Genomic DNA, 16,754 nt, shown 5'->3' with positions numbered 1-16,754 from the left:
GTGTGCAAGACGGAATTCACTCCTACCCGCTTTAGGGTTAGTAGATAGGTTGTTCCCTTAAGGACTAAATCTAATTCTTAAACATGGGATCCCGCCCTCTCGTCGGTTTATAAATTGGACCTTAAACCAAATGTTCAATAGTGGATCAGTGGGACTTAAGGAACATGATGTAGTCTCGGGGGTAAAATAGTATTTTGACCTAGCTGAGGTTATGAACAATATGCGAAGAATTAACTTACCGATCATGGTTATATCAAATGGATACAAATATATCTATAGTGAGGGGAGTGCAACTACGGAACTTTAGTGGAATGACCCGTTAATTAACGGATGTTGATTAGCTCGGTTTAAAAGAGTTTAGCCAATTAATCTCGGATCATTGGAGCTCATGATCTATAGGTCCATTAGGTTCTCCTGCTAGCTCATACAAAATTAACTTATAACAATATGTTGGAATAATTCGAATTGTTCAAATTAGGTAGGGAGAGAGAAACCGATGAATATATGTGATATAGCCGTCGGTTATAGGGCTTTATGTTTAAATTTGATTTAAATGTTAAAAATATGAATATGGATTCATATTTGGAAGCTTGAAATTGATGGAAAAAGTCACCGTTGCGAAAAGTCAAAATGTTGACTTTTGACTTTGAAAAGTCAAACTTTGACCGGTTTTATATTCAAATGTGATTTGAATTTTAGAAAAAATGAATGTGGATTCATGCTCGGGAGGTCAAAATTAGTCAAGATGGACAAAAGGGTAAAAAGACAAAATGTTGACTTTTGACTTTAAAAAGTCAAAGTTTGACTTTGACTAGAATGGTCAAATAACCATTTTGTCCCTTGACCAAAGTTAGTGGGAAAATTCAACATTTTGTTGGATAATCCCACTAACTCTTAGTGAGCTATGTGGAAGTTCATGGTGATGACACCAAGCCTACTAAGAGAAAATGGAATGGTGAATGAATCTAATAATGGTTAGTGGATTGTGAGGTGTTGGACTTTGGTGATTCAATTACATGAAAATTTTGCATGTAATTAGTCTATTTAAGGGGCAATTTTCATTTTGAAGAAATTTTTTGCCATTTTTTGAATTTTGAATTACAAAAATAAACATTTTTCTCTCCAAATCTCACACCAAAATCTATCTCCAAATTCAATCTCTTCTCAAATTTCCTACTTTGAACGGGTCTCACAACCTAGTTCCAAGTTTGGAGAATAGTGGGTCAACTCTAGTGGTGGTTTGATTTGAGTTCGAGAGAAAATTTGGATCTTCGAGAAGCTTCAAAGGTAAGTATTTCTTTTAACCCTAATTTAATGTAATTAGGGTTGTGTGTAATGCATGTTAATCACTAAATTAAGTTTAGTTGCAATTAGGGTAAAAATTCGATCTTTTATCCGCTACGTTCGTATGTCAAATACAAAGTGAGCCATATCCATAGTGTTACCAGGATAAGGTACCCAACCTTAACCCTATGCTATAGACCCTTTAAGTTGATCTTGAACATTGATTCTCGTATGTCTCTACATACTGTTCGAGACTCATCAAACAACTTAGGATGTTAGTTTATTGGATCTAGGTAATTAAGATAAAACTAATAATCAATAACACTTATTGAAATTATAATAATAAAACATTTTATTAATAGCGGTCAATGGAATATATTTACTATCTATGAGTTTTAGGACATAAAACCCAATACCTTTTAGATATTTTAGTAAGTGGTGAGCAGCATCTAGGTGAGGCTTTATAGGACTTTGGATGAATTGGCTAAGCTGGTGAACAACAAAGCATATATCCGACTGGGATATCTGAAGATATATTAATCTACCAATCAGCCTTTTGTAGCAAGTGATATCATCTTCCTTTAGACACTCGCCTTTATTCTTCGATAACTTCAAATTAGGGTCCATAGGTGTTGTAGCTAGCTTGGCCTCAAGAAAACCAGTATCCTCAAATATTTGAAGGTAGTATTTTCTTTGAGAGATCATGATTCCATGTTGGGATCTTGATAATTCTAATCCCAGGAAGTATTTTTCTTTTCCCAAATCTTTGAGTTTGAAGCGTCCTTTAAGGATTTCTTTTAGTGAGCTGATTATTTGAGGAGATGGATCAATTAGTAATATGTCATCTATATACATTAACAGAGCTACAAAGTCATTTTCACTTCCTCAAGTAAAATGGGAATAATCAGACTTGGATCGATAAAAACCATGTGAAGATAAGACTATTGCAAACTTTAGAAACCACTATCTTGAGGCTTGCTTTAATTCGTATATAGATTTATTAAGTTTGCAAATTAATTTCTCACTCTTTCGTGGTATCTGTGAGGTTTGATAGCCCAATGGTAGAGACATATGCACCACTTCTTCAAACAAATCTCCATTTAAGAAGGCATAAGAGACCAATTGTACTAGGATGTAGCAAGGGCTAGAAAGATCTTGAGAGTGACTATCTTGGCAATATGTGAGAAGGTATCTGAGAAGTTTACCCATTCTTGTTGATTGTAGCCTTTTGCTACAAATCTTGCTGTGTATCTATTAACTGTGCCATCTGGTTTACACTTAACTTTTTTAACCCATTATATTTGCTGCCAACGGTGTGATGATCCTTTGGAAGAGAGACAATAGTCCATGTGTTGGTTCTTCATGGCTTCTATTTCTTTTGCCATATCCTTCCTCTAGTTCTGATATGTTGGTTCTTTCCATGGCTTCTATTTCTTCTGCCATAGCCTTCCTCTAATTCTAATGTCTTACGGCCCGATGATAATAAGAAGGTTCATATATAGAGGTAACATTTGGGAGGTAGTTTCTATGGTTTTAGGTGTAGGTATTATAGGAAAGGTATTTAGTAAGGTGAAATAACGTTTTTTTTTGTGGGAAGTAAGGTTGCAATGAAAGTTTGTTCGATAAGAAGGTAGGTAATATGGTCGTGATGGCCTTCTTGGAGCTATATGGATGATTGTTTGGGTGGAATTATTAGTTACTTCTAAGGTTTCAGTAGGGAAATTTTGGTCATTCACACTGTGACTATCTTCACAGATGCTTTCTAAGGTATTATCAACAGAACTTCCATTAATACCTTTATTTTCAAGTTGATCAAATAGGGGGCACAATATGACAAACTAATTAATGAAGTCATGTGAGACAAGCTTGTCATCTTCTTTGATAGATTGGGAAGACAATAATTCTTCAAAAAATAATACATCCCTGGAGACGAGAAATTTTCTTTTAGTTATATCGTATAACTTGTTGCCCTTCATACCTGATGGATATCCTATAAAGACACACGACTTTTCTCTTGGATCAAATTTAGATCTATTGATTGGTGGCATGGAGACATAGGCAAGACAACCAAATGTCTTGATGATATTGTAGTCTGTAGCCTTGTTAAACAAAGTGGCAAAGGGTGTGTTGTTGGAGAGCAGAACCGTAGGTGTTCTATTGATTAACTATGCTGCTGTTAGGACACATTCTCCCCAAAAGGTAAGGAGAACCTTGGATTAAAACATCAGGGCTCTTACAACATTAAGGAGTTGATGGTGCTTCATCTCAACAATTGTGTTATGTCGTGCACATGAGAACTGGTGGTTGGTTCCAGTTTTAGTAAAAAATTCTCTAAAATTCAACTTAAGAGCATTGTCAGAACGAAAAACTTTTGATTTTTTTTGAAAATTGAGTCTCAACAAGTTAAAAAAAAAACTGGGAATGACTTGTAGGATATCACTTCTATTTTTCAGAAGATGTATCCAAGTGTATCTTGACTTATCATAAAAAATAGTGGCAAAGTAAGAATGTCCTACATGTGTTTGGGTTTTAAAAGGACCCCATATGTCACAATATACAAGATCAAAGATATTCTCAGCAACATTATTCAAAGCAAGAAATGAAAGACGCCTTTGCTTAGCTAAGGGACAAATATGATAACTTTCTTTACAATTTAAGGAATCCGAAATTTCTATCGCTTTGATAATTCCTTTATTCTACAAATGGAAGGATGTCCCATTCGATTATGCCATGTAGTTGTAAAGGCTTTACACAAAAAAACAACAGATTCAATAGAGGAATTTTTAATCTTTTCATCATTAACTTTGAGCAAGTAGAGGCCACTGATTAGTTCAACCTTCCCAATCATTTTCGAAACTGGCTTGTCCTGAATGATACAATCAGAATTAATAAAGGATATAGAGTATTTTACATCCTTAAGTAGAGCACTTACTGACATTAGATTATACTTGAAATCAGAAATGTAAAGAACATCCTTCAATATCACCTCTTTTGCTATTGAGATATCACCTATGTACTCAAATTTTAGATGGGTTTTAGTAGGTAGTATAACTAACATACTTTGAGTGTTGTGAAGTTCTTATTTATCATGACATATATGAGAAGATGCACCAGAATCTATAATCCAAGAATAATTGGTGAGTGGGGTAGAAAGACAAGTACTTACTATATGGGTAGTTTCTGTCATAGAGTTCTCACCCGTTTGTGAAGCATTAAGATGTGTTTGAAGCATACTCAAGAGTTGTGAATATTGGTCATTATTGAGGCTTGCAAAAAATGCAGACCGACTGCCTTTAGGAGTTTATGTTGTCTTCTCATTTCCAGTTTGCACAGGGTTGCTCTGCTTCTGTTGGTGAACTGAATTATTATTTGCTAATTTGTGCCATGGTGGATTACCATGTAGCTTATAGCATTTGTTAGCAGTATGGCTTATGTATCCACAATTAGTACATATTGGTCGAGTGTCTTTCTTCTTGGATATCTTTTGGGTGTAAATTTCTTCTTAGTGTTAGCCATTAGGGTGATTCTTTCAATGGAAGGTGTAGATCCAATGGATCTTTGTCTTTTTTCTTGGATGATAAGAGAAAATACCTTGTTTATTGGTGGCAGAGGGTCAATAAGCAAAATCTGTGCTTTAATTTGAGAGTATGACTTATTCAAGCCCATAAGGAATGTCATTACAAACTCTGCATTCAAAAACTCAATCATCTTTTTTGATTCTTCACATGTGCATTCATCCATGGGTTTCAACAAGTTCTTGCTTTATGGTGGTGATCTTTGCGTAGTATATATCAACTGAAAGATTTTCTTGGGTGGTAGTTACAAGGTCTTTCCATAGCTGGTATATATGTGGTCGATTAGATTGCCGGTATCTCTCTTTTAACTCATCCCATATCTCTTTGACACTTCCATTGTAGACTAAGCTGGTGGCGATTGCTTTTGAAATCCATGAGGCTATCACATCGTTATTACACTTCCAAGCTGAAAGAAGATTACCTTCTGATGGTTTCTTAATCACTCCGGTAATAAATCCGATATTACCCAAATCTAAAACTGTACGAGGGTAATGTAACTAGGTGATGTTTTAGCTCTCTCCTTTGTGGAAATGGTTTTATACCATATCAAAGGGAGAGAGGTACGTGTGAAGAAGTTTATCTTTATTTTCACTTATTGTATTTACATATTGCAAGCTCTTTATATAAAAGAAACTTAACAGTTGTTAACTAACTAACAACTGGAATTAAAATATAACAAATCTTTATTTTCACTTATTGTATTTACTTGTTAGTTGCTAACTAACTAACAAGTAGATTATTATATAACTGATTGAAAGTTTTATTGTCGATTACTCTTTATTTATGAGTTTCATAAATTTTTACTTCAGAGAGCCTCGAGAAGATTCTATCAACAACAAGAAGTTCTTTGAAGCTCAAGTTCTTTGGAGATAAAATATTCTTCAAAGATTCCAATTTTAAGAACATCAAGCACTTTGATTCCATACATCAAGCATATACATTCAACTGAGAGAAAATTAGAAAATCAAGTACTAGAAATCGAACCACATCGCATAATAATCTACATAAACACAAGTTTAACTCCACGAAAACAAGTTTCTTTAAAAACCTCATGCAAACAAACAATAAAATAATTTTATATTTAATTATCTTTAGTTTTCACATACTAAACAAACTCAATTTTTTTTAAAGCAATTCACCTAACAAATAATATTTTCTTTTTAAAAAAGAAGATATAAATGTTAAAATTAGAGTTTAAATCAACCTTTCATGTATAAATTATATGTATTATTATAGTAATTATTACTGTCATTACTTTTAATTTCAGACACTTACATTTTATATTAAATAAAAAAAATTCATTTTATAATTTATTTCATTTTAAAGACTAATCACAGGGTGACAATTCAAACCGGAAAAACCAAACTGTTTCTTAAAACCGAATCAAAATTCAATAAAATCGAAAAATGCAATTCGATCCGGTTTAAAGAAATTTGAAACCGAATTTGAAATTGAACCGAACCAGTTTTTTACTATATACATACATATTTATATTTTAATTATATATTTAAAAAATAAGAGTAAAACCGAATTAAAAACCTAGCCGCATTTAATTTAAAGAACAAAACAGAATTGAAAACCAAACCAAACAAATTATTTTTAATTTTTTTTAAAATACCAAAATAGAATCGAACCGTTTCCAACCCTATCATATCTAGTACACTAAAATTTTATGATGGATAAAGATAGATTCTAAAATTTTTCAATATTTATAAATATTTTGAACCATTTAAAATAATTATTATAGAAGTAAAAATGATACAACAATACTTTCTATCTTTTTTTGTTTATAAAACTATAAACAAAAATTAGAAGCAAAAAACATTAACCTTGATTTGGTTGTTTCAACCATTCTAGAAAATTTTGAAACATGTTTATTAAAACAAAAACAGATAAAAATTACTAAACGCTTGTATTTAAAAATAAACAAGCATAAATAATTTTATCAAATATTCCATAGATTTTATATTTAATATTTGATATGCCATTCAACTTAAATGTGTAGGAATGATCCCAAAGTTAATGCCATGTTCGCTATTTTTTTTATACATATAATTGAATTATGTTTAAAAAGATTCAATATTTCAATACATACATACTAAGTATAGGAAGTTTAGAAAATATAAAATGGGTATTCGACACAAAATCAATAAAATTCAAAAGTTTAGGTATCACTAAAAGTTAAAAAAAAATGTTTTTATTTGCAAGTTGTATGATGTAAAAAATTTATGATTCAAGTTTTTAACATTTTGGTAAAAAATATATGTTTTAACTAGTTGAGTTAGAATTAGGTTGTTAGAAATATGTGTGTATACATACATATGCATATATATATATATCAATTACATATCTTTAAATTTGAAAGACTAAAAACACCATTAATATCGTTTTTTTTTTTTTATTTATGCTAATTTGCTCACAGTTTCTCAATTATAGTTTTAAGATTTACTAAAGAAACACTTGAATTTCTAATATGAAAACTACATTTTCCCTTACAACTTGGACAGGTTTTGAAAACATTACTAAAAAGTATATAACATATAAAAACTAAAGATGAAAATGAGATGATTATCGAACAAAAACTAAAAACAGAAAGCAAGTAAGTCATTTGAAAAATTGCATAGAAAATAACTATCATGGCTCGTAGGTTGACCTAATAGTAAAAAAGAGCAGATATTTGATAAAGGGTTAAAGGAAATGTCACTAATCTATTTATACAATATATCGTCTTATATGTCAAATTGAGCAAAAAAAAAAAAAAAAAAAAAAAAAGAAGCTCGAATTTGGACCTTAAATTTATCTTTTCGAGATTCACCCACCCATACACGTGCATAAGTCTTGAAAAGAGGCATTTTTTGAATAAAAATTTTTGGAACCAATTACAAATTGCCACTCATTTACTAAAATAAGTATTTGGGATTAACTAAAAATTGGCATGTGTCCTAAATTAAATTTAAAGATAAATTGGACAACTCTAACGATGCCACATGTCTTTATTATGACAATTGAATCAAATTAATTATTTTGGTTCAATTAAATATTATTTACTTGGGCCAAAATTCAATTGAGCCAAAAAAATGAACTTAATTTAGCTCAAAATTAAATATGACTCAAATCCATGTGATTGAATTCATGGATACCAGACTAGGCCCAAGTCCATAAAAGCCCACTAGGGAACTCTATAAATAAAGAAAGGTTTAGAGAGAATTCTTCCAAGAGGTAGAAGACTCCCCAATTCCTGAAGTTGACCACCCTTAAAGATTGAAACTCCTTTTAAGATACAAGATTTCTTCCAATACTCCAACTTCAAGAATATCATGTGCTTCGCTTCTTCAAATCAAGCGCAATCATCTAGTCGAGAGAGAATAAGAGTGTAACGCCCCAAATTAAGGTAATTAAATTTTAATTATCTTAAGTGTAATTTTTGTAAATTTTGGAGGTAATCTTTTTTCTTTCAATTGTTGGAATATTTGATTTGTGGAGATTGGAATTAATTAGATATTTTGGAAAAATCTAATTGTTTAAGTTGAAATTTTAATCAGAGTTGTTTGTTCTAAGAGATTTGCATTTCGGAGAAATTTGATTAATTATGTATGATTGTATAGTTAATTGAATTTTAAAGATAAAATAATTATATTATGAAAATAATGTAATTATTTAAGGCTATATATATATTTTTTTAGAAAGAAAAAGGGTGATTGGATTGGAGTGAGATAAATTTGAGTTTAAAGAGAAGATGTGGTGGGATTTAATGAGGAGAGAGAAGGAGATTTTGGGGAATTAAATTAAAGGAAAAAAAAGAGAAAATAATAATAATATTTAGATTGCGACTTGTTGTCTCTAATTTAAGGCTATTATTATTAATTTTCTTTAATTAGGGCATTAGGATGCATGGTGGCTTTTCACCATATTCTTCCTCAAGCAACTCCAAGAAACCCTAGCCGCCCCTCGCTGCCGCCACCTCCTCCGTCGTGGCCGTCTCTGTCTCCATCCGCCGTCGTCCGTTAGCTGGTTTCCGTCACCCGAGCCTTCAGCCACAGATGCCCAAGCCAACAGCCGTCTGCATCACCACATTCTTCATGTTGAGCCGTCTGCAACCTTCAGCTGATCGTCCGACCTACCCGAACCCGTGGGCAAGATCCGTGCTACACAGCCCACAACTCGAGTCGCTCTCCTCTGTCCGTTCGTCGCCGTCCCGAGTTCATTTCATCTTTTCCGTCAGTCGCTGCCTTGGTTCGTTAGCCATCGCCTTGTTCTGTTGTCGACCATCTTCGCCATTCCGTCAAAGCTGAGCGTTGTCGACTGTCGGAGATTGTCGCGAACCTAAGAAGCTGGTCGCGCCGTGCGTTCATTGGAAGCTGAGCTGTCCTCAGCCACGTCCTCAAAAGCCATACCCGAGCCGCACGCGTCCTCTAACCGAGTCGCATCGAGTCATCTCCCAGCCGCCGAGCCGATTATCACCCAAGCCGCCCTTTTCCTCACGTCGAGCTGTGTTCCCTGTCGAGCTGAGTCGCCTATTCTCCTTCAGTCGAGCATTTTCCCTATCGAGTCACTTAGCCAGTTTTTCCCCTAGCCAAGCCATATTGAGCCACTAAGTTGATTTTTGGCTTTTTACCTATTTTTGGTAAGTTTGAGTTAGATATTTGTTAGTGCCCAACAAATATTGATTTTTGGACTCTAATTAATGAAATTTTGAATGTTGGATTAAATTACTTAGATTTAACTGGAAACTGAGCTGAAAATTTGTCCAACTAAGTTTAAATCGAATTCGGCCTCGTTTTTGGGTAAGTTAAATCAACTGGATTTTTGGATCCTTAATCAATTGCTAGTTAAATTATTAAACTTAGTTATTTACCCCTAGTGTTTAGAATTTTTCCTTAGGAAGCTTGACCGCGACTGTTAGGATAATCTCGGTTTAACTAATCGATGACAATGTTTGATTAGAAATGATAAGATCGACACTTATGCCATGTTCATGTTGATGTATGTTATGTTACATGCTATGGTTAGGTTGTGCTGTTAGCTTTAGCTATTAGAGTCGTATTCGTATGGGTGTCCCTCGAGATCACCACCTTTTATGACTGTGTAGTCCGACGGAATCACCAGTCCAGTATGACATAGACATAGACATGATTATGAGTGATTCGATGGGGTCACTCACAGCCCGACCGATTGTCTTAGTGTTTCATTCGGGTACATTACAGGCTAGTTTGTCCTAGGTGTTCCTTTGGGTTCACCGAAGACTAGACATGTTTCTACGGGATCATATATTTGCACGTGTTTGGAAATGTGCCAGTTTAGGGATACCACTTTACAAGACACTAATAGGAAGTTAACAGGCACCTAGCGGGACTAGTAGTGGGTCCCTTACTGAGTATATTTTTATACTCACTCTTTCTTGTTTAGAGGTAGAGGTAAAGGCATAGGGAAGCTGGCGAATGACAAGAAGTGACTGTGGCGAGCCATATGGATCATTCTTTTTTGCTTCCGCCTTATGTCATTTGATCAGATGCATTTTTTATTTTATTTTATTTATTTATTTTTCTTTAAAACTAGATAGGGTCCGAGTTAGGATTTTATTTAAAATTATTTCTACATGCATTTGTTTATGAATCCTTAATGAGTAATTTGAGGTTTTGTTTTATTTTTTATTTTTAATTTAAGAAATTTTACTTATCTTTTAATTAGTAATGACTTTGGCTTAGTATAAGAAGTTGGGTCGTTACACAGATGATCAAATTCTAGAGATCGAACCACGTCGCATTAAATCAATGTAAATACAACATCAATAGAAGTTCAACTCCATGAACCAAATTTCGCCAGAAATCTCGTGTGAACAATATCGTTTAATTTTGTTATATGATTGTTTAATTTGGTTACGTTTAAATTTGGTTATATGATTATTTATATTTGATCGTTTAGATTTGAACCCAAATCTAAATGATTTTTTTCTAGAAATTTTTTTGGTACATTTATTTTTTGGTACATTTATTTTTTGGTACACGATTGTTTAGATTTGTTTACACTATCGTTTATTTTTTTCAAGATTCTTTAGAACACGATCGTTTAGATTTTGTTAAACGATTTTTAAAATTCTTTTGGTACACGATCAGTTAGATTTGTTTACACGATGATTTTTTTTACACGATCCTTTACTTTTTTTACATGATCATTTATATTTGGCTACTCCAATCTAAATGGTTTTTTTTTCAAGATTCTTTATACACGATCTTTTAGATTTTGGTATTTTTTGTACACGGTTAGACAATGAAAAAAATCGGAGCGAAAAAGAAGAGGAAAAAAGAAAGACGATGAAAGAAATCGCAAGGAGGAGAAAAAGAAAGATGGAAAAGCAAACCTGTAATATTTAAAAATGACTAATTTCATGTGTTGGTTAACCGACCATAAATAGTTTGGTGTTTTGTTACCTTTATAAAAATTAAATTTTAAAAAATAAAATAATGATAGTAAATAAAGAATTAAATACTTTAGAAAATTTGAACCAATGGTAAAAGAATTTAATTTGGTTAAAGCGAAAAACTTTGAACAAAATAATTCAAAAGTAGAAATTTAGAAAATATAAAGAACACCGACGAATGTCAATCTAAAGCTATAAAGAATAGAACAGTGGCTTTAGTTTTTCGTTTCAGCCATTTAAGTGAAGGCCCAAACCAAGAACGAAGCAGGCCTCCCATGGCGGCCATGTTTCCATTTTTCTCTGTGTTTTCAACTCTCTCTTTCGCTCTATACAAAAACCTTTTGATGCGGTTTCCTCCTCTAACAAAACACAAATCCACTGAGCTTCTCTTCTTCCAAGTTCCAACCCACAAAAATGCTACCGAGTCTTCCTTTTTCCTTCTTCATTCTATAACTATAACCCAATTCATCAATTCCAATAAATATTTTATCATTTTTGAGTCTGACCCTTCTCACTCCATCTTCTTCTTAACTCTTCTTTTTTTCCCTTCTTTTATCTTCCTCTATTATTGCTCTCTCCTCTTCCTCCACAAAATTCCCCTTCCCCTTCCTTTTCTTATTGTTTTTTTCCCTTTCTGGGGTTGCTTTATTTTTTCGGAATCTTGCCTTCGATCATCGGTTGGTTGATACTCTACTTGGTTGGTTCATGGTTGTGTAATTATTAGGCAAGGATTTCCCCATTATTGTTTCTTTTATTGATATGGAAGGATGCTTCAATTCCTTGTTTTTGTTGTTGTTGTTGTTTGGACTTTTGATTTGTTGGGATTGGTTGGTTCACTGATTATTATTGCACTGCCAACTGGAAATGTAGGAAATCTATTTTATGAACTTCAAATGTTTTTAAGTCAAAGTGATGAGAGCTTTAGGCCTTTTGCTGCATGTTAGACTGCTTCTTGCTTGCTTAAGATAGTGTTTTCATATGTGTTTGTGGAAATGGATCGGTTGGATTTTTTGAGCAAATGTATTGGGGTAGTTTAAGATCTTTGTTGCTTATTGGAAGTGAAGTTGTTAAGGGGAAATTATATGAATAAAATGGAAGTTGAACTCTTTTTGTTAAGAGGGGATCCTTTTAATGATTGTTTGTGGACATGGTAATTTTCATGTGTTTGAAATCATTGCATTTCAGTTGCAGCAAATGGTTGTAGTTTAGTGAAGAAGACTTGATGGAGCTGTATTATTCAGTTCAGTTGGCCAGCAACCATTTTAAAAGATCAATGGTTTATGCTGGTTTGATAGGATGTCGATCTTTGATCTTTCGGACAGTCGTAGAAATCACAACTGAAACCAATAACTTGAAATCTGATGATAGCATATTTAGAAATTGATGAATATTCACGTTTGGAGAGGGTGTTTGTTTGCGTATGTTCATGTTCGTATGTTCTCTATTATTAGTTTTCTCTCTCTCTTTATTATTGAAAAGGCACTAGGTCCAAAACTTGTGACTCCTTTAGGAGTGTGCTCTTTTAGAATCATTTAGCTAACTTGTTTGTTTAAAAGTAAAACGGAAATTGATTTAACATTTGTTCAATTATGTAGATATATATGGATTGAGCTAAACCTTTCATGGGATGTGTGGAGGATGAAGAACCAACCTTGAAACGTATGAAAGTAGCCTTTACAGAGTTAAGGGGTCTTTCCAACGGTTCATCCATTATAGAGCGTGTAGGGGGTTCTTCTAGGGACTTGATGACTAGACCCCTACCGTCTGAAGGAGATAATTGCAAGGTTATTGGTTTGAGAGGAGTTATTAGAAAAGATGAGTTTGTGAGAATAATTGCTAATGCTTTATATTCCCTTGGTTACAAGAAGAGCAGTGCTCTCCTTGAGGAAGAGTCTGGAATAGCCCTGTATTCTTCTACTGTAAATATATTTATGCGGCACATTCTTGATGGAAATTGGGATGAAAGCATTTATACATTACGTAAAATTGGTCTATCAAATGAAAGCATGGTTAAATCTGCCTCCTTTTTTATACTAGAGCAGAAATATTTGGAGCTTTTGCAAGCTGATAGGGTCATGGAAGCTGTGAAGACATTGAGGACTGAGATAGCTCCCCTTTCTATTAACAACAATAGAATACACGAACTTTCATCTTTCATCATGTCTCCTTCACTGGGTGGTTTAACTGGTTCACCTGGTGAAGAGCATTTGAGAGCTAAGTCTCAGACAAAATTGCTGGAGGAATTGCAGAAGCTTCTTCCACCGACAATTATGATACCTGAAAATAGGTTGGAACATTTAGTTGAACAGGCTCTTTTGTTGCAACGGGACTCTTGTGTCTATCACAATGCTTCAGATCAAGAAATGTCATTGTATACAGATCATACTTGTGGGAAAAATAAGATACCTTCTCAAACTTTGCAGGTGAGAAATGGTTGTTTTTACTTCAAGCAAAAACAGTGCATATGCATCCTAGCTCTTAATACTTTTTTGTTTTGTTTTTTCTCCTATCACATAAGAAGCTATGAGTTTCAACTTAAGAAGAGAAATAAGTTGTGCCATGGGTAGCTCTCCGCTAAATTTGATATTTAATCAATTATTTACTTAAATACAGTTCTTTAACAAATTAGATTCTATCATCATATCAGGTCATAATACTACAAATGTTTTTGGAGCTTTTTGGCTGAATCTAGTATTTTTGCATTTTTATGTCTCATGCAGGTGTTACAAGCACATAGTGATGAAATTTGGTTCTTGTAATTTTCTCATAATGGGAAGTACTTAGCTTCATCATCTAGTGATCTATCTACAATCATATGGGAGGTATAATCACTATCACTTTATCAATACTCCGGTTTAAGTGAACTATGTTCATTTGGAATGATGTAATTACTCTTTATTTCATTATTTGCTCTGATGGTCTTATCTAGCAAACGCTTGTATGGTTTTACCTGCAAAAATCTTTAAGATCCTACCATCCCAGTTGAGAAATATTTACACAAATGATGATTATAATTTTGATTATGATTATGATTATTATCTTTGAACATATGCAAGTATTTGGGTCAACTGATACACACACTAGATAGAACTGAGCTAATCAAAGGTGACAACTGGTTGACCGTATGATATTTGATTACTCGAAAACTTGTTAGATTTTAATACCTCGAGTTTGTGGCCAACATAGGATTTGAACCAATTTCTTTGGGGTGCATTAATTTTTTTCTCTTGCTTCGGTGACCACTGGGTCTATGGTGATTAGATGAATGGAAATGGAAAACGTATCGCAAGGCTACATGAAAAGTACAATATCCAAGAGAGGTAACTTCATTAATACGTTAATGAAGGCTACATGAAGAGGACATCCTTTCATCGAAGTCGATAGGTCTATGACCGTTTCTTGATTAGGTGTTTCAACCCTCTCCCTTTTCTTTAGAACTACACACATCAAGCTTATGAAGTTTGGTAAAATTTACTCGCCTCTTGAAAATTTAATTTCAGAACCAATTTTACTTGAGAGTTATCTATGTGTTCTGATTGGGTTTACATCACTCATCAATGGCCCTTGTAAATATTGAATCATTTGCGTGGCTTGAAACTAAGACTTAAGTCATTAGAGTTAGTGATAATCTATTTCTTGCAATTGAAAACAATATCCTTGGTGCTTCAGTTCTATCTACTATGCCACTATTCGCCACTGACTGGTGTGGATTAAAATTATGCAGTGGTTTTGTTGTGGTCTCTGGACTTTCCTTTGGGTGTTGGACCAATTTGGAAATAAATTTTGGATTAGTTTCTTGTATTCAAGTTATGTAGTTTTTGAAGTCTACATAATAATTATATGGTCTTTGAAGCATAAACTATATGGTCACCAGAAACCCGTCTTCTTGGTTTCATAGAGTCTTGATGATAGTCAGATGCTAACCTGTGGGGTGGAGGAGGCCATTAGGCTGTGGAATTTTTCTTTCGGCAAGTGCCTCCATGTTTATGAAAAGGCTGGCTCTAGGTTGGTTTCTTGTGGATGGTTTCCTGATGGGAAGTCTATACTAGCTGGTATTAATGATAAAAGTATCTACATGTGGGATTTAGATGGCAAAGAGTTAGATTCTTGAAAAAGGCAACGGATTTTGAAGATATCAGATTTAGAAATAACAGATGATGGGAAGAAAATTATTTCTATACGCAGAGAAACTGCAATTTTGCTTCTTGATAGGGAGGCAAAAATGGATAAATTGATTGAAGAAGATCAAATAATAACTTCTTTTAGAGTGTCTAAAGATAATAAGTTCTTGCTGGTTAATCTTCTGAATCAAAAAATCCATCTATGGAGTTTAGTAGGTGAACCTAAGCTTGTATCGGAGTATAAAGGTCATAGGCGCACTCGGTTTGTTATCCGGTCTTGTTTTGGAGGACTTGAGGAAGATTTTATTGCAAGTGGTGGTGAGGATTCACAGGTATGCAGATCCTTTTGTCCTTTTAACATTTTGAAAACTTTCTTTCTATATTGAGCCTAGATTTTTATTTTATTTTATTTTTATCTACAACGTTACATTTGGATGAGTATGCCAGCAGCATGTCAATGTTCAGGCACTAACACCTTGGGGATGCGGATGCATGGATGCTTTATGTTGATTTATTTTTGGTTGTAGAAGAAATTTCTTTGAGATGTATAAATCTGGACAACTTCCTTGCAAGGGAGATGTCTGTATTTGTGCATTTGTGTTTGAATAGAGCGATGCTAGTTGAATGAAGGATGACTTTGGTGACGTAGTTAGATTGAGAACGCAAATCTCCTCAGGATCTTGAGTTTCTCCTTTCTGAACTTTTTGAATATCCTTTTGTATGGCCCTAATTGATGGTTCTTCCTTGCTGTCCGTAGGTATATATATAGGGCGCTTATAGAATCGTTACCTGGTCACTCTGGTTCAGTTAATTGTGTGAGCTGGAATCCTACAAACTCGCACATGCTGGCATTGATCAGTGATGACCATACGATTAGAATATGGGGCTTAAAGGGACTAAACATAAAATGGAATAGTGCGTACGGTCACGACGTCCACTATTGCAATGGTGAAACTGGAACTTATTGAGAGGGAGGACTCACGGCCATTCCCCGGTTATTATTCTTTTCTTCCCTCTCTGACAGTTGGCCCTGTAAATACTTACTACAGTCACTTTTCTAAGATTCATGTTAAATCTGAATTAAGAAGTTTATTTCTTAAATGAAAAGTTATTTCAATGGTACTCGTCTCACTTTATTTTGCCTACTTCATGCATCACAGATCTTAGGTAGCTTAGGCATCTAGAATACTATGGTTGTTTGTAGGGTTTGGGATGGGTTGCCTAGCGATTATTCAATGCTTCGGCAGCTATGGTCCATTGTTGTTTTCAGTGAGCACTGAAATATGCTTTCATGTGCTTCATTTTCTGGTGTGATACTTGATTGAAATCCTTTGAAATTATCAAACGTATTATCTA

The 16,754-nt window shown here is 33.9% G+C and overlaps 1 protein-coding gene and 1 pseudogene across 1 annotated transcript; both read left to right on the top strand.

The window, feature by feature from the left end:
* Positions 1-11,471: 11,471 nt before the first annotated feature.
* On the top strand, positions 11,472-16,520 carry LOC103504127 (WD repeat-containing protein 26 homolog). Its single transcript, XM_017048145.2, has 3 exons — positions 11,472-12,001; positions 12,873-13,700; positions 13,998-16,520. The coding sequence occupies exons 2-3, from the start codon at positions 12,900-12,902 to the stop codon at positions 14,034-14,036; spliced, it is 840 nt and encodes a 279-aa protein (XP_016903634.2). The 5' UTR covers positions 11,472-12,001; positions 12,873-12,899; the 3' UTR covers positions 14,037-16,520.
* On the top strand, positions 14,996-16,520 carry LOC127150350 (WD repeat-containing protein 26 homolog; annotated as a pseudogene).
* Positions 16,521-16,754: the final 234 nt, after the last annotated feature.

This window comes from Cucumis melo, chromosome 7 (assembly GCF_025177605.1).
Source record: "Cucumis melo cultivar AY chromosome 7, USDA_Cmelo_AY_1.0, whole genome shotgun sequence".
NCBI lineage: Eukaryota > Viridiplantae > Streptophyta > Magnoliopsida > Cucurbitales > Cucurbitaceae > Cucumis > Cucumis melo.
The sequence above is the reverse complement of the archived record's forward strand: the minus strand, read 5'-3'. Positions and strand labels throughout refer to the sequence as shown.